The 23818-nt window shown below is 37.5% G+C and overlaps 2 protein-coding genes across 5 annotated transcripts in view; one reads left to right on the top strand and one right to left on the bottom strand.

Annotated features, from left to right (window-relative positions):
• Nucleotides 1-23818, bottom strand: part of Frmd6 (FERM domain containing 6) — a 248006-nt gene that overhangs the window by 65223 nt on the left and 158965 nt on the right. The window contains exon 1 of one of the 4 annotated variants that reach the window (XM_058584531.1): nt 20686-20706. The exons of 2 other annotated variants lie outside the window; for them this stretch is intronic. The gene's annotated coding sequence lies outside the window, so the exon portion shown is untranslated. Of the gene's footprint in view, nt 1-20292; nt 20403-20685; nt 20707-23818 lie in introns of those variants that run through there. One more of the 4 variants, XM_046461508.2, reaches the window with a different exon arrangement.
• LOC124104596 (skin secretory protein xP2-like) lies at nt 18295-20671 on the top strand. Its single transcript, XM_046461617.1, has 3 exons — nt 18295-18308; nt 19569-20244; nt 20387-20671. Exons 1-3 carry the CDS (start codon nt 18295-18297, stop codon nt 20669-20671), a joined length of 975 nt encoding a protein of 324 aa, XP_046317573.1.

Genomic DNA, 23818 nt, shown 5'->3' with positions numbered 1-23818 from the left:
TGCTCTAATGCCATCCATTTCCCTGCAAATGCCATGATCTTGTTATTTTTTAGTGCTGAGTAATATTCCATTGTGTAATAAATGCCACATTTTTTTAATTCATTCATCTATTGAAGGGCATCTAGGTTGGTTCCACATTCTACCTATTGTGAATTGTGCTGCTATAAACATTGATGTGGCTGTGTCCCTGTAGTATGCTCTTTTTTAGGTCTTTGGGGTATAGTCCGAGAAGGGGAATAGCTGGGTCAAACGGTGGTTCCATTCCCAGCTTTCCAAAGAATCTCTATACTGCTTTCCAAATTGGCTGCACCAATTTGCAGTCCCACCAGCAATGTATGAGTGTACCTTTTTCCCCACATCCTCGCCAGCACTTATTGTTGTTTGACTTCATAATGGCTGCCATTCTTATTGCAGTGAGATGGTATCTTAGAGTAGTTTTAATTTGCATTTTTCTGATTGCTAGAGATGGTGAGCATTTTTTCATGTATTTGTTGATTGATTGTATATCCTCTTCTGAGAAGTGTCTGTTCAAGTCCTTGGCCCATTTATTGATTGGGTTATTTGTTTTTTGTTGTTTAATTTTTTGTTTAGTTTTTGTATAGCTCAAACTTCTCCCTGAGTTTCTGAAAGCTTAAATTCACAAGACCACCTACATGGTAATTTTATGAATATTTTCAAGAGGAAAAATGTACAAATACGCACACAGGAGTAAAATTAACTGTATTACCTATAAACTTTTAGAGGAGATAAAATCTCTAAATATGATTTTAGTTACTTTCCTCTCCACTAGCCCTTTGATCCCAATATAGGACATATCATATGCAGAGGTTTTTTTTCTTATAATAATAGAGAACATAGGTGGTTAGATATAGCAGAAACAGAAAAGAGAGGAGAGTTGAAGAATAGAAGTCAGAGGAAGCTGAAATTCATAGATCTCCAAGAGGGTCAAGGGTCAAGCACAGAAGGTGGCTGGCATAGCAGCATAAAATTTTTATTTAGAAACAATCCAAACTTGTCTCACCCCCTCCCCAATCTGAAAGGTAGACAATACAACACTCTTATATAAGAAAATATGACATCCATTATCTCCTAAATCCTAGGCTACAGGGCCAAGAACACCAACTCAAATGAGCAAGATCCAGGCCAAATTAAGACCATCTCATTGTGGACAACTGAATCACCCCAAGAGCGGACAGCAGGAGGGAAAACTGCAGTCATGTTTAAATGAGAATTTCCAATGGATTAATCTTTTTTTTTTAATTTTTTTATTGTTGGTTGTTCAAAACATTACATAGGTCTTGATATATCATATTTCACACTTTGATTCAAGTGGATTATGAACTCCCATTTTTACCCCGTATACAAATTGCAGAATCACATCAGTTACACATCCATTGATTTACATATTGCCATACTAGTGTCTGTTGTATTCTGCTGCCTTTCCTATCCTCTACTATCCCCCCTCCCCTCCCCTCCCCTCTTCTCTCTCTACCCCCTCTACTGTCATTCATTTCTCCCTCGTATTATTTTCCCCTTTCCCCTCACTTCCTCTTGTATGAAATTTTGTATAACCCTGAGGGTCTCCTTCCATTTCCATGCAATTTCCCTTCTCTCTCCCTTTCCCTCCCACCTCTCATCCCTGTTTAATGTTAATCTTCTTCTCATGCTCTTCCTCCCTACTCTGTTCTGTTACTCTCCTTATATCAAAGAAGACATTTGGCATTTGTTTTTTAGGGATTGGCTAGCTTCACTTAGCATAATCTGCTCTAATGCCATCCATTTCCCTGCAAATTCCATGATTTTGTCATTTTTTAATGCAGAGTAATACTCCATTGTGTATAAATGCCACATTTTTTTTATCCATTCGTCTATTGAAGGGCATCTAGGTTGGTTCCACAGTCTTGCTATTGTGAATTGTGCTGCTATGAACATCGATGTAGCAGTGTCCCTGTAGCATGCTCTTTTTAGGTCTTTAGGGAATAGACCGAGAAGGGGAATAGCTGGGTCAAATGGTGGTTCCATTCCCAGCTTTCCAAGAAATCTCCATACTGCTTTCCAAATTGGCTGCACCAATTTGCAGTCCCACCAGCAATGTACAAGTGTACCCTTTTCCCCACATCCTCGCCAGCACTTGTTGTTGTTTGACTTCAGAATGGCTGCCAATCTTACTGGAGTGAGATGGTATCTTAGGGTGGTTTTGATTTGCATTTCTCTGACAGCTAGAGATGGTGAGCATTTTTTCATGTACTTGTTGATTGATTGTATGTCCTCCTCTGAGAAGTGTCTGTTCAGGTCCTTGGCCCATTTGTTGATTGGGTTATTTGTTATCTTATTGTCTAATTTTTTGAGTTCTTTGTATACTCTGGATATTAGGGCTCTATCTGAAGTGTGAGGAGTAAAGATTTGTTCCCAGGATGTAGGCTCCCTATTTACCTCTCTTATTATTTTTTTTGCTGAGAAAAAACTTTTTAGTTTGAGTAAGTCCCATTTGTTGATTCTAGTTATTAACTTTTGTGCTATGGGTGTCCTATTGAGGAATTTGGAGCCCGACCCCACAGTATGTAGATCGTAGCCAACTTTTTCTTCTATCAGACGCCATGTCTCTGATTTGATATCAAGCTCCTTGATCCATTTTGAGTGAACTTTTGTGCATGGCGAGAGAAAGGGATTCAGTTTCATTTTTGTTGCATATGGATTTCCAGTTTTCCCAGCACCATTTGTTGAAGATGCTATCCTTCCTCCATTGCATGCTTTTAGCCCCTTTATCAAATATAAGATAGTTGTAGTTTTGTGGATTGGTTTCTGTGTCCTCTATTCTGTACCATTGGTCCACCCGCCTGTTTTGGTACCAGTACCATGCTGTTTTTGTTACTATTGCTCTGTAGTATAGTTTGAAGTCTGGTATTGCTATACCGCCTGATTCACACTTCCTGCTTAGCATTGTTTTTGCTATTCTGGGTCTTTTATTTTTCCATATGAATTTCATGATTGCTTTCTCTATTTCTACAAGAAATGCCGTTGGGATTTTGATTGGCATTGCATTAAACCTATAGAGAACTTTTGGTAATATCGCCATTTTGATAATGGATTAATCTTATGCCTTGGTCAACCCCAGGAAAGCAGGGAAAACGGGTTAATACTATATTTTCATTAGGCTCACAGAAAACATGGCATATATAAGAGAAGACTGAGAATAAACCCTAAACTAAGGCATTTCAAAAGATTCTTTGCCTTCTTGTATTGAGAAATCAGAGATAATTTCTATTGCTGCATTACACTGGCAATTGAAAAAGGAAAACTTTACTTGGGATCTTTTGACTACTTAAGAAAATATGTATTTTGCCTATTTTGAAATTTTCAGTAATAAAATGTATATTTTTCAATGCCAACATACTGGCAATATGAAGAGGGTTATATTTTGCTCATATGCCAGACTTGAAAAAGAGGCACATGGATTTTGATAAACATATTCTTTTAGTTTTTCTTTTTTCCCCATGGGTCATCAGGTCACACTTGATTTGCTAGTTTAAATCCAGATGGCAATTTTCTCCCTTACATGAATCAGAAAGAATAAAGTTATAATGTAGTGGGCTTATGTCAAGGGCCAGCAGTGTGCTAGGTGCTCAAGAGAGGTAGAAACATAGCTTCCTTTTGTCCTCAAGCAGCTCACTGTCTACTTGTGCAGACATGACTACCTTGATAACACAGTGTCATTCCACCAGAAAAATATACACCTATTGGAGTCACCATGACAGCTTGTCTGGTAAGGACTCAAGCACTTAGAAATGCAATTTGACCACTACCCAGCCCACCCAAGACCTCAAACAAAATTTCACAGCCTTTTCAATTTCCTAGGCAATTTAAAATATATTTAAAGTTTTCTTTTTTTTTTTTTTTCAATTTTTTATTGTGGGTTGTTCAAAACATTACAAATTTCTTGACATATCATATTCCACACTTTGATTCAAGTGGGTTATGAACTCCCACCTTCACCCCATACACAGATTGCAGAATCACATCAGTTACACATCCATTGATTTACAAATTGCCATACTAGTGTCTCTTGTGCTCCACTGCCTTTCCCATCCTCCACCCTCCCCCCTCCCCACCTCTCCCCTCCCCTCCCCTCCTCTCTCTCTACCTCCTCCACTGTATAACCCTGAGGGTCTCCTTCCATTACCATGCAATTTCCCTTCTCTCTCCCTTTCCCTCCCACCTCTCATCCCTGTTAAATGTTAATCTTTCAAGTTTTCTTGACAGAAAATAGACTATAGATTAAAATGCATTTAGATCTTTGTCTATAATATGCTGATTATAAATTTCCTGAAAACTTTCTAGTCAGAAACACTGGCCTAGATCAAAAATACATAAATCAGTTTTTAAAGGATATTTTGTGTGATAAATTAGATAATTTCCATTAGTTTTTCCTGCTAGGTTTTATTATGTGAAGGAAATATATGAAAATTTCTTTTTAATTTCTTAACACAATTGTAAGAGCAAATAATTTGTCAGTTACAAATCATTAGCTCAATGACTTTTTTTTTTTTACAGATTTAAAATGAATGCGGGACCAGAAAATAAATATTTGAGGTTAAAAATATTTTATTTTAAAAATACTTAATTAGAATTGAAGTTACAGATGACACTTGACATTTCTTAAAAACTGTTTCCTAATGATTTCCTTAAATATTTTTAATATCACATTGGCTTATATTTGAAATAAAACTTCCTTATGTAGGTTAATTATTTTTGTATGTCCTCCTCTGAGAAGTGTCTGTTCAGGTCTTTGGCCCATTTGTTGATTGGGTTATTTGTTTTCTTATTGTTTAATTTTTTGAGTTCTTTGTATACTCTGGATATTAGGGCTCTATCTGAAGTGTGAGGAGTAAAAATTTGTTCCCAGGGTGTAGGCTCCCTATTTACCTCTTTTATTGTTTCTCTTGCTGAGAGAAAACTTTTCAGTTTAAGTAAGTCCCATTTGTTGATTTTTGTTATCAACTTTTGTGCTATGGGTGTCCTATTAAGGAATTTGGAGCCCGACCCTACAATATGTAGATCGGAGCCAACTTTTTCTTCTATCAGACGCAGAGTCTCTGATTTGATATCTAGCTCCTTGATCCACTTTGAGTTAACTTTTGTGCATGGCGAGAGGAGGGGATTCAGTTTCATTTTGTTGCATATGGATTTCCAGTTTTCCCAGCACCATTTGTTGAAGATGCTATCCTCCCTCCATTGCATGCTTTTAGCTCCTTTATCAAATATAAGATAGTTGTAGCTTTGTGGATTAGTCTCTGTGTCCTCTATTCTGTACCATTGGTCCACCCTCCTGTTTTGGTACCAGTACCATGCTGTTTTTGTTACTATTGCTCTGTAATATAGTTTTAAGTCTGGTATCGCTATACCGCCTGATTCGCACTTCCTGCTTAGAATTGCTTTTGCTATTCTGGGTCTTTTATTTTTCCATATGAATTTCATGATTGCTTTATCCATTTCTACAAGAAATGCCGTTGGGATTTTGATTGGCATTGCATTAAACCTATAGAGAACTTTTGGTAATATCGCCATTTTGATGATGTTAGTTCTGCCTATCCATGAACAGGGTATATTTTTCCATCTTCTAAGATCTTCTTCTACTTCTCTTTTTAGGGTTTTGTAGTTTTCATTATATAAATCTTTCACCTCTTTTGTTAGGTTGATTCCCAAGTATTTTATTTTTTTTGAGGATATTGTGAATGGAGTGTTTTTCCTCATTTCCGTTTCAGAAGTTTTGTCGCTGATATACAGAAATGCCTTTGATTTATGCGTGTTGATTTTATATCCTGCCACTTTGCTGAATTCATTTATTAGTTCTAGTAGTTTTTTTGTAGACCCTTTTGGGTCTTCTAGGTATAGAATCATGTCATCTGCAAATAGTGATAATTTAAGTTCTTCCTTTCCTATTTTTATGCCTTTAATTTCTTTCGTCTGTCTAATTGCTCTGGCCAGTGTTTCGAGAACTATATTGAATAGAAGTGGTGATAGAGGGCATCCCTGTCTTGTTCCAGATTTTAGGGGGAATGCCTTCAATTTTTCTCCATTGAGAATGATGCTAGCCTGAGGCTTAGCATAGATAGCTTTTACAATGTCGAGGTAAGTTCCTGTTATCCCTAGTTTTTCTAATGTTTTGAACATAAAGGGATGCTGTACTTTGTCGAATGCTTTTTCTGCGTCTATTGAGATGATCATATGGTTCTTATTTTTAAGTCTATTGATGTGGTGAATAACATTTATTGATTTCCGTATATTGAACCATCCTTGCATCCCAGGGATGAATCCTACTTGATCATGGTGCACAATTTTTTTGATGTGCCTTTGTATCCGATTCGCCAGAATTTTATTGAGGATTTTTGCATCTATGTTCATCAGAGATATTGGTCTGTAGTTTTCTTTCTTTGAGGTGTCTTTGTCTGGTTTCGGAATCAGGGTGATGTTGGCCTCATAGAATGAATTTGGCAGAGCTCCTTCTTTTTCTATTTCCTGAAATAACTTGAAAAGTATTGGTATTAATTCTTCCTTAAAGGTTTTGTAAAACTCCGCTGTATACCCATCCGGTCCTGGGCTTTTCTTGGTTGGAAGTCTTTTGATTGCTTCTTCTATTTCATCTATTGTTATTGGTCTGTTTAAGTTGTGAGTATCCTCCTGACTCAGTCTGGGCAAATCATATGACTTAAGGAATTTATCAATGTCTTCACTATCTTCTATTTTATTGGAATATAGGTTTTCAAAATAATTTCTAATTGTCTTCTGTATTTCTGTAGTGTCTGTTGTGATATTGCCTTTTTCATCCCATATGTTAGTGATTTGAGTTCTCTCTCTTCTTCTCTTCGTTAGCATGGCTAAGGGTCTGTCGATCTTATTTATTTTTTCAAAGAACCAACTTTTAGTTTTGTTAATTTTTTCAATAGTTTCTTTTGTTTCAATTTCATTGATTTCCGCTCTGATTTTAATTATTTCTTGCCTTCTGCTACATTTGCTGTTGTTTTGCTCTTCCTTTTCTAGGGCTTTGAGATGAAGTGTGAGCTCATTTATTTGTTGGTTTTTCCTTTTTTTGAGGAATGACCTCCAAGCGATGAATTTCCCTCTTAAAACTGCTTTCATTGTGTCCCATAGATTCCTATATGTTGTGTCTGTATTTTCATTTATCTCTAAGAATTTTTTGATTTCTTCCTTTATGTCTTCTGTAACCCATTGATCATTCAGTAACATATTGTTCATTTTCCATGTGATGTAGGATTTTTCCTTCCGTCTTTTATCATTGATTTCCAGTTTCATTCCATTATGATCAGATAAAATGCATGGTATTATCTCCACCCCTGTATATTTACTGAGGGTTGCCCTATGGCATAATATATGGTCTATTTTTGAGGAGGGGTTAATTATTTTTGAATCTCTTTCTATAATTATAAGTAACATGAGTTCCTCAACAGACTTCAGAAATGGCACCATGGCAGCTGACCTTTGTTTCAGTGTGACACTGAGCTATTCCAAAAATTAACTTCACCACTATATTTAGATGGGTTTAGTTAAGTATAGAATTTGATTTTCTTTGGAAAAAGTATGTAAAGCGTTTCTGATGTTGTGATAAAATACATGCAGCCACATAAAAACCCACTCTATTTTTTGGTTCATGCATGACTCCACTTAACTACTAAGTTTTTTTTTTATGATACCATATGACTTTAATATTAGACTGACAAACAATTAATGTGTTTCCATCATTAGCTTAGAAATATTAAACAAAGGGACCATCTTCTAACAAGTTGTAGGCAAATATATTTATTTTTTAATTATTTATTTTGAAAGTTATGATAAAAATACTTACTGAAAATACTTTTGGAATTATTATAGTTTCATAAAACAAAAGTTGATTTCCAAGTTAGCTAAGTTTAAATTTCTAGCAGTTTCCCTTTGTCTTTTATTTACTTTTTAAAACAGAAATCAACTTACGTATCATAAAATAAGTTCTAAAGCTATAAATTATCATTCTTTATTATTAATGCAATGATTGTGGCTAATGGCAATTTTTTTCTTTTCCCTGAATACTCGTATCCTATTAAAAAAGCACACTTCTATTATTTTGCTATAGAAATTTCTTACATTTTGAAGGTTGTATTTTTATATTCTGATTATTTTATAAACTGCCATGGAATAGATGAGTTCTCAGTAATATTTAACAAAATTAAATCATTAGTACTCCATTATTTAAAATCTACCTTTATAGCTTAAAAAAAAGTTTCAGGAGGATATATCATACTGGACACATTATCTGCCAAATGAATGAAAAAATAAGACATTTAATAGTATTAGTCATTAGAAGCATATTGAAAATAAAATGAATCTGATATGTAAATGCTAACACACAAAAAGGGGGAGAGAGGGAAGAAGAGAAGTTAGATTAGACAGAGGGGATTAGATAGAGGGGAATGGAGGGAAATGGGGGATGGGAATAGGAAAGACAGTAGAATAAATCACACATAACTTTCCTAGTTCATATATGAATACACCACCAGTAAAATCCACAACATGTACAACCACAGAATGGGATCCTAATCAGAATAAGTTATACTCCATGTATATATGTCAAAATACACTCTATGTCATGTATATCTAAAAAGAATTTTTAAAAATAAAGAAAATGATAAGCAGTAAAGGCCCATTTATCTAGAAACTTCACTCATCTATATAACAGAACCAAGGAATAGGTAATTAATGAAGTGTTTAGTGAATTAATACTCAAATAGATCGTGTACATGCTACTACAAAGGAATGGGCAGAGTAAATTAAGAAAGCACTATTTGAAGAAGCAGATTTTTAAACAACATTTTGGCATTTTCTAGTTCTTCTACAATGTCATTACAATCATAGACTACCAGGCCATGGAAGCTAAATCTAAACAATAGTTTAATCCAGTAAAATATAAAATAAATTTGCTAGGCACTAGTAATTTATATGGTTCTTTCAAGAAACTTACAGTACAACTGGAAAGTTAGGGGAAAATATATATACATATATAAATGACTAAAGTGTTGCATACTAGGTTTCAACTATGTTATACAGCAATTGTAGCTGGGGTTCACTAGGAGAATCCAGAAGAGGAAATATGATATATACTAAGCATGTATGTATATCTCACATAACAGGGAGAACATTTTGACTAGAATTGAGGGACTCTGAAATGATAATGGGAAAATAAGTAACTATAACACAAGCATAGCAAACTCACAGGTGCAGGCAACAACGAAATGTTCAAAGCCACTTGGTCTTGATGTTGGGGGCAAGAGAATCTCTTCTGGGAACTGTGAGGACTGCAGAGGCCATACTGTACAAAGTGGAAAGTTATATTGCTTCAAGAGATCACTGACAGGCCTTCCAATATTTCAGAAGAAAGTATAAAATTCAATGTTTTAAAATGTCAGATTTTTTTGGTTTTTAAATGTTGGCAGATAAATGTTTTTAACACCACACCGAGAGCTAAAACATATTTACAGCCAATCTTCTTGTGGACCTCAGGCTTGCAATTCTTATTTGGCAAGATGAATACCATGATAAGAGATCTGAGTTTTATCCTGTGGTCACTGACTTAAAGATTTAACATTAATTTCAATTTTTTCTTAGCTTTAAACCTCTGAACACTCTACTATGCAACATGTAAAACACTCTGCACACTGCCAAATAATTTCACATTAGCCTTGATTATTTCTCTTACAAGCCAATTACATTCATTTAACTGTAGAGTGACTTACAAGTTTCAGTTGAAAAAACATTCAAAAATGATACTAATAAAATAGTGTTGAGAAAGCAGTACCTAAGAGAATGCTGACATTATGTGTCTATGACACAATTCACTAGAAACACACATATAATCAGTGGAGCTCTATATCTTAACATATGTGCCATAATCTACTGCAAATGAGAAGTTCTTGCCCTTTTTAAGATTTTTCCATAATTAGCAACTTTCCAAAGGCTAATACTATACTTTCTTTTATTACCAAACAACACTCAAAATACATATAACAAAAGTGCTACTTCTACCAATCACTGTAAGCCTTTAACTCTCCAAAAACAATAGTTATGCATTAAAAGCCTAAGTGTGAGTGTTTTAATAAGCTTAGAGAAAGCAAAGATAATTAGTATCAGAGACTTGTTGATTTGTTTTGATAGTATTATAGACAGCATTATAATTCAAAGGTAATTCCTGGAAAATTCTTGGTACATAATTATGACATAAAATACGGAACTATGAAGACTGCTTAATCACATACTCTGGAATAATACCCTTGATGAATGTCATCAGTGAAGTAGAAAAGAAATAAGAAAAAAGCAACTTTTCTATTACTTAATTTGCTCCGGCTCTTGGGGATCCCTAACCTGAACCATCTCCTCTGTGGCCTCCAGGCTGGTGGGGCACTATGATGTGACTTGGACACCTCAAACCTATCAGCAAAGCTGACAAAGAAACCAATTCAAAGCACGGCTCACTTTTCATAGAAAATAATTGATAGGTTAAATTAAATAACTCATCTTTATTTAAAAATGTGTTAACACATAGTGTGAGTGCATTCAGTATATACTTCTTTCTTTTTCTTTGTGTGTGTGTGTATTTCAGAGGATGCTGGAGATGGAACTCCAGAGCCTCACACATACTAGGCAACACAGTCAGTCTACCACTGAGCTACATTCCAAGCCCAGGAAACAGTCCAAAGACTTTCTATAAAGAATTTTTAAACTGCATGGGAATTGTTCAAAATCAAGAGACTATAATTTTCATACTAGAGTCTTATCAATAATAACTAGGGGGAAACTCAGAGGCTCCCCATCCCTATCACAGTCTGCTGAAAGCTCTTATTGCCTCCAACATTCCCATTTCTGGAGTCCTACCCCATATCCTATCAGACATATGAAAAATACTCACATCCAGTGTTAAATATTGATAAGAAACCAAATTGCAATCCCTCCATCAACAACTGGAATTACCTCCAGGTTGCTAAATCCAACAAGCAACTCACAATCCTCATCTAGTACTGAACCTCTTAGCACCATGTGATACCACTGATTCACTCTCTTCTCCTGGAGACATTTTCTTTTCTTGTCTTTGGGGTTATTCTTCTAATTTCCTTCCTATCTCTCTCATTTCTCCTTCTAAACTCAACATCTAGACAAAGCATCTAGGTTTAACCCAGTACATCATTATGATAGAAAAATATCTCTTAGTTTATCTGTTCTATGGTGTAGGTCAATGGAATTATCAATATATTCCAATAATTAAACACTGTTACTCAAGGAATAGAGACATTTAACTGGATCCACTATGTTGAAATATGTGCATAATTCCTTAGGCTTAAAATAATTTCTTATATTATTTGTGGTATTTCTTCTCTTCTCTACAAACTGCAGATACTTGATTTGCTCCAAGGCTTGGTCTATGGGCCTCCTTCTCTGTCTACATATATTCCTCAAATTACCCCAACCAAATTCTGTTGGCAACTTCCAAACTTGTATCTCCAAACTGGGCCTCTCCAGTAAACTCCAGATTCTATAGCCAACAACCTCTCCAACTTCTCTACTTGGAAGTCAAACACAAGATATTCAAAACAGGTCTTGGTTATCTTCTCCATCCCAGTTACTAGCAAGTCCAAAATTACGCAAAATGCTTTTATGTTATCTTTATAGTCTGTCTGATCTCTCTCATGATCTCTCTCACACTCCTCAAACAACTGGTCAAGAAATTCTGCTGGCTCTTCTTTTTGGCCATCTCTCATCTCCTCCTCTACTATTGGTATCTTTCAAATGGATTTTGGCAATAGATACTAATTCGTATCCCTGTTTCTACCCTTGACCACCCTTCCATTTTTTCTATTCTCAACATAGCAGCCAGTGATTCTATGAAATGCAAATCATATCATTTCACTCCTCTGCTTAAAACCCTCCAATGGATCCCCATTTTAATCAAAGTAAAAGACAAAGTCCTTAAAATGATCCAGGCAGGCCCTACCCCATGAAGTCTCCAAAGTTCTCTGATGTCATCTACTCCTATTCTCCTGGCTCTCTGTGAACGAACCACAGCTGTGGCCTTCTCACACCAGGCACAGTCCTCCCAAGGCCTTCACTAGTCCCTCTGCTGAACGCTCTTCACTCAGGGATCTCTGGGTGGCTCCTGTCCTCATTCAAGTTATCTTCTCAGTGAGGACTACCTTGACCACATTACAGAAAATCCCTGACTTAGGATGGTTCTATTATGATTTTTCAACTTTACCACGGTATGAAATTGATATGTACTCAATAGAAACTGTGCTGTGAATTTTGAAATTTAATATTTCTCAGTATAGTGAATGGGCAGTATGATATTCTCTCATGATGCTGGGTACTGGCAATGAATCACAGCTTCCAGCCAGCACTTGATCACTGGGGCAAACAATTGATAATCGTTAGTCTACTATGTTGCTAACCTATGATATTCAGTAGACTAAGTGTATTGAATGCATTTTTAACTCACAATATTCTCAAAATTATTGGGACAAAAATCCCATCTTAAGTAAAGGAGCATCTGGAATCCAAATTGCAAAGACCTCCCCTACCCCAGGCCAGTTAATGCCCCTTAGCCTACTCCACCCCACACATAGGCATTACCTTCTAAAACACTATAAAATTTACTTTGTTATGTTTGTTATTTGTCTCAGAATATAAGATCCACAGAGGCACAGTTTTTTTTCTTTTTCTTTTTTTCACTCACTGCCCTGTCTCTGGGGCCTAGAACATAGACTGGCATATCCTGAGCATACGTTATGTTGAATAAATAAACAAAGTAATTTAAACATTTAATAATTTCAATTTCTTGGTTTTCTTGTTGCTCCTAGAAAAGTCCCTGAAGATAGATCTCAATCAGACTTCATGACCCTAAATAAACCCAGAACCCTAAGGAAGCTGGGGACATCTTATGCTTGGCCATCATTGACTTTGCTACCTAAAATCCAGGAGTCAATTTAACACTTACCTGGAAATGTCTAATACCTTTCCATACATTTTGTTCCCTAACTCCAGACATAAAATACTTTGGCAGGCATTGCTGAAAGTATTCATTATAGTCCTGAATACTTGAAAAAGACAAAACCTATGTTTTGATGGACTTAGTGAACCTTTTTAAAGTGTGAAGTTAGTACTAAGTTCAAGATTTTACACAAACAATGCAGATGTGGAAAAGGGTTATATGGGGACGGTCCCCCCTTTAATGAACAGAGTAGAATGATAAAGCATGATTCATCTAGAGGATCCTATGTCTATTTGGCTGAGCTTGTAATTATGCTATTTAGATGTAAGTGTGTCTTTCTAACATGCTTAAGTTCCTTTTTCTTAAATGCTCCCTTTGAAACTTTCGACTATTAATTTTCTTTGAATTAATGGTTTAAAATCTTAAACTCTGAGCCTCATAACAAAAATCATAAAGGATTTGACTCACATTATATAAACTGTCAATATTGGCAGGGAAGTGGGAGGAATAAACAACTGCCCCACACCCATAGCTGCTTTCTTTAAAAGGACTCACATGAAACTACAGAGTACATGAGCAGAAGACCTGGGTCACCAGTACTCTTTAAGTTTATAAGTACTTTACACATCATTAATCACCACAAAGAGAATTTAAATCTGTGGATTTGCTTGTTGGCATCTGCAAAAAAAAACAATTATCTAGCAGGCAGAAGCCAGGGGGACCAAGATGGCTGGGAATTAGGAAAAAAATAACTCAAATCAATTAGTGATGAGGGACAGGCCAGCTGTTCCTTATACAGCAATATAATGATTTCCAACATATGTAACTGAGAAATACTAGGTTTTTTTCCCCTGCTTAATGTCATGAATAAATAAATACACACACACATACACACACACACACACACAAACACACACACCCCCATGAATTTCTGATAAACAAAGGCTCAGAGACTTCTAAAAATACACAAATCTTTCTATATATAATTTCTTTTTGTCTTATGTAATAATAGCCAATATTTATTGACTTTTTACTATGTGGCAAAGACCAGGCCAGTTGTTTTATGTGTACCATTTCATTTAATAATTGAAACAACTCTGTAGCATAGTTACTATTATTACCCATGGTTTTACAGATTAAGAAAGAGGTTCAGAGAGTTGAAGTAACTTTCCCAAAGTTATATAATAATGGAGAATAAAAGAACTGGATTTGGATCCCAGAAGACTGATCTCAAAGATCTCTTTACTTTTTTGCCTCTCTTCTATGTTCAAGATATAATATACCTTTATAATTCACTGAGCAACCTATCCAAGTGGATCTATGATCAGCATGTTTAAAAGAAAAAAATCTGGGCTGGGGATGTGGCTAAAGCAGTAACGCGCTCACCTGGCATGCGCGGGGTGCTGGGTTCCATCCTCATAAAAATAAAATAAAGATGTTGTGTCCACTGAAAACTGAAAAATAAATATTAAAAAATTCTCTCTCTCTTTAAAAAAAAAATCTAACATTATACATGCTAAATTCTGCTGTTGTAAGCAGTATCTCATCCAAGCAGGATATATTTACAACAAACTTATAAAACATCTATAATTTTATACTTTTTTCACCTTTTAACGATCCTAAGCTAAAAGGCTGACCCTTTTCTTGAATAACGAAATCTCCTTTATTCTTTAGGTAAAAATGAAATAAAATATCTGTACAAATAGTCATCCTTTGCAAGCACTTTGTTTTCTCTATTAGATCTCTCAGTGAAATCATAATCCTATGTTTTATATTAAGTACTTTCTGGGGACTACCACAGACTTTAACATCAGAATTTCACTGCTATTTTGGGTAAAGACTGGATGTTTCCATGAGTATTTAAGAAAAGATAACTTCATTGGGAGGGGGTGGTGTAGAGTAAGCAAAGAACTTTGTAGAGGGGAGAAGCATAAACATAGGAAGAATGCAAAAAATGAATCTTCTTTGCAGCTTTTTTCTTTTTTTAAAGAATGGACTATTCTGAAAAAAATTTTGGAAGTTACTTTGTTAATCTTAAAACTGTGCTCTCCTTCCAACCTAAAGTGTTAACTTTAAGATCCATCAAAAGGTTACCCAACAATATTAGACCCAAACTACCCAAATGTTCATCAGCTGAATGGATAAATAAATTGGGTATATTCATCCACAGAAATAAAAAAAAGAATTGTTGCTATTTTTATCAATTTGGACATATTACATGGCATTATATTGAGCTAAAGAAGATACCAAAAACAACATCTTATGTTTGATTGAATTTAAATTCAGTCCAAGAACAGATTAACCTATGACATTAGCAGTCAGAACAGTAGTTAACCTTGGGACAAGGACTATGATCATACAGTGAGGTTTTTTGTTCCTTGACTTGGATGCTAGCTACCCAAATGTGATCACTTTGTGATGTATGCTTCTGATTTGTGTATTTTTCTGGCTATATATAATAATTCAAGAACAAATTTGAAGAAATAAAACAAGGAGTACCCACCGGAGGAGGAGGAGGAGGAGGAGGAGGAGGAAACGACGACATCTACTGAAATGATATACCACAAGTGTATCATTTAATGTGACCAGAAAGAGAACCACCTAGAAAGCTCAGTGTGCATCTTCAATGCATTTCCTAAAATCTTCTTCCAGAATTCATTCTTACAATGAATTCTTCTCTCACATAAAACTATGGCTATCAATTAATATAAGGTGTTGCTTTATATAAAATAAAAAAAAAAACAGGAAAACATCTGAAAATACCTAGAATACTAAGGGTCTAAAAATCATCCAAACTATCACCACATTAATGCAAGGACCTCAGTAATGACCCAGTCTCTACCAAGTGTCCTGCTGTAGAGATTGAACTCTACTGATAAGGCCACAGGTGGGGAAAGACATTCAAGAAAATGCTATACAACTCAAAAGAACGTTCAGAAAAGCACTGCCTTCTCCTTTGGACTACAGTGGGTTCATCTGGGAATTTTTTTATAAGATTTTCATCTTGATGAGGTAATATGACCAATTGTCAGATCAATGAATTCTTTGCCATTCTCAGTATTCTGTAATCCCTCTTTGATCAGTATGGTATACTGCATGATTGCTCAATATGATTCATATAAAAAGTGATAGTATACAAACTTGCATCAGAAGTAATTATACACCAAAATACATAAGATAATGAGAAATACAGATTGCTAATTTTTTACTCAAAACTTTATAATAACTTCAGCTATTACTGCTATAGAGTCCCTTTGGTCCCACAGCATAGGAGGGAGGCATTGGTAGCTTCCCCAAATGCTGCGGGACTAATTAAATATTTGTATTTGTTTCATCATTAGCTCTTAGACAAAATATGTTCCCAATCTTTGAAACAGGAACTGGCTTTTGGTGGAGGTAGGGGACAGTAATAAGCACCCAGACTCCGCACATTATTTAACATCAAACTAGTGATTCAACACAACACTAAGGGAGACAAGGTTTCCAAGGCAAATATCAACCAGAAAACCTATTCCATGCTTATAGGCAGCTCAATTCCAATCATTTAGTCCTTTTTCCTCAACTAAAGAAGATCTCAATCTTTAATTCCCACATCTAAATTAAAATTCTTCCTACCTCAGCCTTGTTTTAAATACTTATCCTTCTAAGTTTAAATTTTCCTTGCAACTCAATGCCCAGTATTCTACTTCCTCCTTCCTCTCAAATTATCTCGTTAGCTTGTTTTTACTTATTTTTATAGCCCCCCCCAAAGTCTCTACCCCAGGATAAGGTACAATTCAAAAAGACTACCCCCTACATTGAAGTTTAACCACAGAGGCCAACAATACCATTTTTCTTGCTTAGGTTTAGGAAGGATATATTTTAACTAAAATTTCATTATCATAAATTCCTTCCCTAAATTTTTCCTATTCCTCCTTCTGTTTTACACACAATCACAATGTAGCAAACTCTCAAAATGTGTAATTATATATATAATCATACAAAGACTTCCTAAAAATATATAATTGTAAGTATGCCACAAATACCATTTAAAATTCCAGTGTTAGGGATACAGATTAAAAAATACACTGAAGTTTTCTTATAAGTTGTGTTTGTTGTTTGTTGTCAGGGGTAAGAAGGCCACAGAGGATTGAGGATCTTCATACAAGAACTAATTGCTTCACCTGAAATCACAAACTATACTGCAGCAGAATTCCATTGAAGACTAAAAAAACTTTTTTTTCCTGTAAAAGGAAAAAGTTGAAATTGCACAAATAAAAAAGAAAGTCACTATACTTTGCCCATAAGGATACAAAATACTAAATAACTCATTTTCCCACTTGAGAAACAGGCTTCATGTACCAGACTAGAGCATTATGAAGTACGTATTAATGAATAATAAAAAAAAAAATGCATCTCCACTTTCTACCTTTTAAAGACTTAAAACCATGATAAAATTATTTTTAGAGAATGCCCATGAAATTTGTACTCAATTCAGAATACAACCTAAGGGATAATTTGTGAATGCCATCTGGGATCCAGGCAGCCTCATCAACAAAAAGAAAACTTGTTGAGATCATCCAAATTTAAAATTCACATACATTTTTACATCTGGATTGAATTAATCTTTTCTTGGTACTGGCTTTCATGTAATAAAATAATTGTTTGCAGGTTTTATTTAAAAAAAAACACATCTTTAGAAATCAAAATGTGCAATATCCAAGTTGAAAACTACAAAGAATTCCTTTATCAAAAAAAGTTAGTTGTGAGACAGGATTCATTTGCAATAAACTCTAAAACTGACAGCTCAGTCAAAAACAGTTCTGTTTGAAACTCTCATTCCAAGTATCTGCCACAAAAGGGTACACAGTCTATTATGTCATAAGTTCTGAAATCCAAAAGCTTTATAAACATAGTTAAAGGTGGAAACAGGATCCAGAATCTAGAAAAAGCTCTATAACACCCCTAATTCAGCTAGCCCAGTCTAATGATAGTTTTTAAGGAACTTGTAGCTAAAAACTGTTACCTGGCACAGTGGCATTTGTTTTTAAAAGCAGTGTCTGTATCCTAGCCCATGTCATTTTCAGGCTTTTTTTCTGTAGAACCAGGGGCATCTTAAATCTGCAAGTTCAAATTGTGTACTTACCCCTAATACCCACCAAAAGGAGGGACTGGATATAGAGAAAGATTTCCTGTCCCTCAAAATGTTTTGAGCACTGCAAGAACTGCTGATTACTGTGGCCCATCAATGTCAGATCTCAGGGATTCTTACAAGCAATTCAAAGGGGCATATGGGGGGTGTGGGGTAAGTTCATATTACAGCCAGTCTGCTTTCTGAAGAAGATATCCTGCAGATAACCTGATATGCGATATCCCCTCAGGGACCCTTTATATCTAATAATCCTACCAAAGGTCCACATTAATATGAAATATGAATCCAATATGTTTACAAACATACTAAAAAGGCATTCAAATGTCAGTTGTCTCATATTGTGAAGTATTTTCTTTTTTAACATAAACCTTTTATTTCCCAAAACTACACCAAGGAAAATGATTAGGTGCTACAAGTTTTATACTACAGAGGACAAAAGCAAAGGCATCTGTTTTCCTGCCTTTTTCTGGTCTTCTCCCCTCCCCCACTCTACATCCTGCAGACCATTTGTAGGTCTCGGTTGTTAAAATTTATTTCTACAGTAGTCTTATAATGCTCTAGATGCTAAAAAACTTCTTATATTTTAACATTGCTTGGCTTAAATTTATGCTCTGCTCTTAGGAAGGAAACCCAAAAGCCTTTTTAATGACAGATGTATTACGGAAAATTTTCCCCACAAAGTTCTGATGCTGTGAAATATCAACTCCCTGAAATCACAGAAAGGAAATGACTTACATTCTTGGAAAATGAAGCCACTAGCAGCTTTCTCCAACAGCATTTTCTAATCCCCAAACTACACCCTGTGGCAAATGGGAGTATTTCGTTCAAAAACTACATTTAAATAGATGCTTATAAAACCAATTAACAAATATCACCGGGTCCTTGAGAAGAAGAGAAGGAATCATGCATAGAAAATACAGCAAGAAATACTTTTTCCTCTACATTTAGAAGTGCGAGAGCACAGACTTTAAGTCAAAAGCAACCTGAGAATTGTTAAGTTTTTCTTCCCTGCTGTGGGTAATGCACAACTCCTGAGGAAAATACTGGCAAAACAGATTCTTTGCTAAAATAAAAACAAAAACGAAAAAGGGTAGAAGGGAGTCAATGACCTAATATTTCTTTAGGCACTAGCTACACAACTGTACGGCCCCAAAATTTTGCAAGCTTTCATTTCAACTTTAAAATATATTAGTTTTGACAGTTTTCCATCTATTCATATCTTAGAAAATGCCCCACTATTAGGCTATGCCATCCTGGGACTCGAGGTGTTGTTTTAATTGTTTTAATCCTTGTGGACCTCCCACGGGTGGCCCCAGGTGTCCATACCTGACAGTGCCTGACCGGCCAGCCCGGAGGGTAAACTGGTGGTCTTCTTTGCCTGACGCCCGGCCTACGGGCCGCAAACTCCTCCAGAAACCCAAATTCTGCAGGCCGCGCCCCCAAGTCGTATATCCCCGAGATCCCCTTCAGGCGCCCACGAGCTCCACACCGGAGTTGGGTTTCCCCAACTAGGCACTTTCAGGGTCAACGGAGCAGACGCTGCGCTCCGGTCCTTTCCCGAAGCCGGGCTGCCCGGCCTCCAGGCGCACACAACAGGCGGCACCGCACAGCCCCCAGGAATGCGGGCTCAGATGCTGGTCCCCTTCACAGCGACGGAGAGCGACAGGCAAGAGCCCTAGAACAGAGCGTCGGAGACACCACCGAGCCCTGCAACCTCCGGAGCCCAGTGATCCGGGGGACGAGGCACGGCGCACGGAGCCCAGGAACGCAGCCCGCAGTCGCGACCGGTCTCCCGCCCTCCGCAGAGGCGGCCCGGGAGCTCCGCGCCTCCCCCGCTGCCAGGCTCTGCTGCCCCGGGGCCCCGTCCTCCCGCCCCGGCGTGGGCGAGCTCCAACTCGCCGAGGCGACCTGCTCGCCCGGTGCCCGACGCCTAGACCCGAGGGAGCTAGAAGAAGAAAGACGCGGAGAGGGGGACACTGCCTTCGCCGGGACTGGTGACTTCGAGAAACCCTCCCGAAACCCGTCCAGTCGCGGCGGCCACGGTCCGGCCGACACGGGACCCAGCCGGCGGCCGGGGCGCGGTGCCCAGGCGAGGGGTTGGACTAGGAGGCCCCAGGCTCTGGGTTCCTACTCTTACCTCTAAAAAGTCCCGAGCGCCAGGAGTCGGACCCTCCTCAGCTCTCGGTTTCTTCCTGCCGGCGCCGAGCCTGCCCGCTCCTTTCGGCCCCTAGGCTCGGGCTGCTAGACGAGCGCTGCGCGCCCGCCCCGCCCCGCCCCACCTCGCCTCCCGGCCCGCCCCCCATGGCTCCGCCCCGGCCCGCCCCCGAGGCTCAGTCCCTAGCCCGCCCGAGGTGGTGGCTGAGGCTGAGAAGCCGCCGGAGTCCCGGCGCAGGGCTCGCCACCGCACGTGGAGCGCCCTGCCCGCCCCGCCTCGGACCCAACCAAGCGGACTCCGGAGGGGTACCGCGAGCCTGGAAGGGGAGAAAGCCGTGGGAACCGCCCCTCACAGGCCCTGAGGAGCGAAACGAACCTCAGGTGGATGCCGTGGTGTGGACCATGGCGATGGAAGCTTTTCCTAGTGCGAGGCAGACCGAGGCGCGAGGGAACACTGTCGGAACTCCCCCTTCTGGCCAAATGGCCTTCTCCGCGGCTCAGCCCCCCGCTCCCCCGGGATGCTCCCTCCCAAGCAGAGTCGGCTGGCGGGGGCGGCTGTTTGGCCTGAGCTTCGTCTTACTAATTCAGAACAAACCGAGGGGAGGCCACTCGGAAAGGAGGCGGTCCCTACCGGAGGAGGCTTCGTGACTCCTCGATTCCCTCCAACCTTTCAGTCCCGCACCCACCTGCCCACCCACCTCTTGGGATACCATGCCCTCAGGTTTTATACTGGATGGAGGGGGCGCTGCCAAGGAAGCCAGGCCTCCCCCGCTCTTTCTGCTTCTCCTGTTTTCCAGGTAGACACAGCTTCTGCTGTTTTGGGCGTATGTTACCCCTAGAAATTATTCTTGCCCCCTCTCATTGGTGGCTGGCTGGGTGGCGAGTGATAGAAAGGGACAGTGGACAATGCTTTTATAGCACTAAGAACGGAGCCAGGATTTGGGGGTTTCTTTGTCACCTTTAGTTGTTAGGTCTAAGGAAGGAGCGAGTTTCTAGGGACAGGAAGAGGCCCAAACTCCTTCTGGCCCCTAGAAACTCCAATCACCTAGGTCTTCCTTTGACTTTGCTTACCCTGTGACCCCTGGCCTGTGGTGGCAGAAATACCCCAGTGGTCCTTCACAAAAGGAATGATTCAGAGGATTCTACGTGTCTGTTTTTGACAAGAAAGCAGAAGAGAACTTGAGAAAGGACACCAGCCAATATCTGATAGATGGCTGACAAAAGCCAACTTTAAAATTGTCCTCTGCTTTCGATCCAAACAAATGTGTAAAGCTAGCTGTTATTCAAAATGTGCCTGTCCCTTGTGCCTTGTTTGCATAGCAAAAGAAATTCAACTTTGTGTTCTTTACAACTGGAGCTCACTTGGAATAGTTGTCTTATTCACAGCTCTGAGAACTTGACACTAAAACTGCATATTAGGAGCTGTGATCTTTCGTGTTTTTCACAATTGATAATATCTTCAGAACTCATTTCTTGTAAAACTTGGACAGTTTCTAGAGATATTGTATTTATGGTGTAAAGTCACAACTTTATGGAAAGGAGAATAAGTATGTTTTCAATCCCTGCCTTTTAAAATTAGTTGTACTTAATTAGTATACTAAAATAAAATACTGGTTAACAGTGGTAGATCACAATATAGTCACTTAAAGTGGAAGATTAAACTTTTTCTCTCAATTTTATTTTTATATGCCTTCAGAATATGTGCATATTGAATACCTACTTGGTAAGGTCTTTAATTTGATGTCTAATGAGATAATCCAGCACTTCATGTATATGATAAACGAGGTAAATGAGAAATATATTACTATTTTGGAGAACAGTTCCTAAATCTAATTTATTTTCAAGCTTCATGCATGGAAACCTAGTAGATAAAAAGCAACATATTGTTAGGTTGTGAAACATTGCTGCTAATATAAAATAATTAGGCAAACCAAAGAGCAAAATATTTTAAACAGCTTTTTAAAAAACATGTGTTTAAGATTGGGTTTATTGTCTAGGATTAGGTTGTAACAAAATTTACTACATGAATATTTTTTGAATTGTAATAATCATTTTAACAGTGTTGAGTGCCTCAGTAAGTATAGACTCTTATATAATACATTTGTAAACTATGTACTTTAAACTTTTAAATCAGGCCATGCATGGTGGCACAGTCCTGTAATCCCAGTGACTCCAGAGGCTAAGGCAAGAGGATCACAAGTTGGAGGCCAGCCTGGGAAATTTAGCAAGAGCATGTTTCAAAATAAAAAATGGGCTGGAGAATGTAGCTCATGGTAGAGCATCCCTGGGTTCAATCCGCAATTAAATAAATAAATACACATATACATATATACATACATACTTTTCAGATAAGTTTCATAAGCCTGTGCAACATCAAATAATTTTGAAAGCATTAATCTGAAAACAATACACAGTCCACTAATAATAGAAAAATAGCAGAGAAAGAATGGATGGTTTTAGATACTTCTTATGTCAGGAAGTATTCTTTTGTGCTTATCATAAGAATGAATTCAATTTTGTGGATAATTCAGCTATATTACTCTTTTTGATGTTGGGAGATAGTTTTATTTTCACTGATTTTTCACTGATATAATTAAATGTTTTCCTAAATATGGGACATTGCCTACCAGTGAAACATCATCCTGAACATCTGAAATTATTATTTTTTCCAAAAAATGTATTTAAAAATAGCACAACTTGATTATCCAGGGACAAAATTTGGTTCTATATAGCATGTAAAAGTTTACAGGAGGCACACTTAAATATCAACACAACTCTATATTTTATTTTTTGTTTTTCTTAGGAAAACGTTATTCATCCCATGGGTATATTGAGTATATCTATAAAACAGGCACAGTGCTAGACCCGGAGTTCAAAAACAAAAATATTCTGGAATCTTATAGCAGATTGGAGAAATAAGCATGCACATGAATAGTTAAAGCATCCTTAAAGCTTGCTAATGTAGAGAGATGCAAGAGGAATAGCAGAAAGCCTAGGACCTGCAGGGACAGCATCAGAAATCTCTTGAGATAGGAAAGATGAACAGAAGTTTGCTTGGAAACAGGTCCATTGATGCAGCGCCTCTCAAGCTGGTCAGCATGTTGGAATCATATGAGAATTTTCAAAAACTATGAATGTGTGTGTCCCAGGCACACCATTTAATTTTTCCAGAATATGACATGAGCTTTGGATTGTTTTAAATATCCCCAGATTATTTTAAGTTTAGACAGGTAGAAGTCACAGAATTAGCAAGCACAGAAGCATGCTTTTAAAGCACAATGACCTTATAGCCACCATTGTAATTAAAAAGACTTAAGCTTTGGTAAGTGATATTTAAACTTTTTGGTGTAAGGAACATAGTTATATAGAAAATGAATAGATAGTAACTGCTATAATTTATAATTTTTATATAATTTATAATTTACATTTCTTCTCTTTTTACATTTGAATCAGATGGGATATAATTTTCTCATTTTTCTGAGTGTACAGGTTTCAGAATCACATTGGTC

Source organism: Marmota monax, unplaced genomic scaffold (genome assembly GCF_021218885.2).
Source record: "Marmota monax isolate L192 unplaced genomic scaffold, Marmota_monax_Labrador192_F-V1.1 WCK01_AAM20220418_F8-fsc00001, whole genome shotgun sequence".
Lineage (NCBI taxonomy): Eukaryota > Metazoa > Chordata > Mammalia > Rodentia > Sciuridae > Marmota > Marmota monax.
Note: the sequence above shows the minus strand (reverse complement) of the source record. Positions and strands in the feature narration are given on the sequence as shown.

What these genes read in the sequence shown, in the direction of transcription:
- LOC124104596 (XM_046461617.1), top strand. An exon ending in GGCCGGGGCGCGGTGCCCAG is followed by an intron (nt 20,245 to 20,386) that starts GCGAGGGGTTGG and finishes TTCGGCCCCTAG; the next exon opens with GCTCGGGCTGCTAGACGAGC.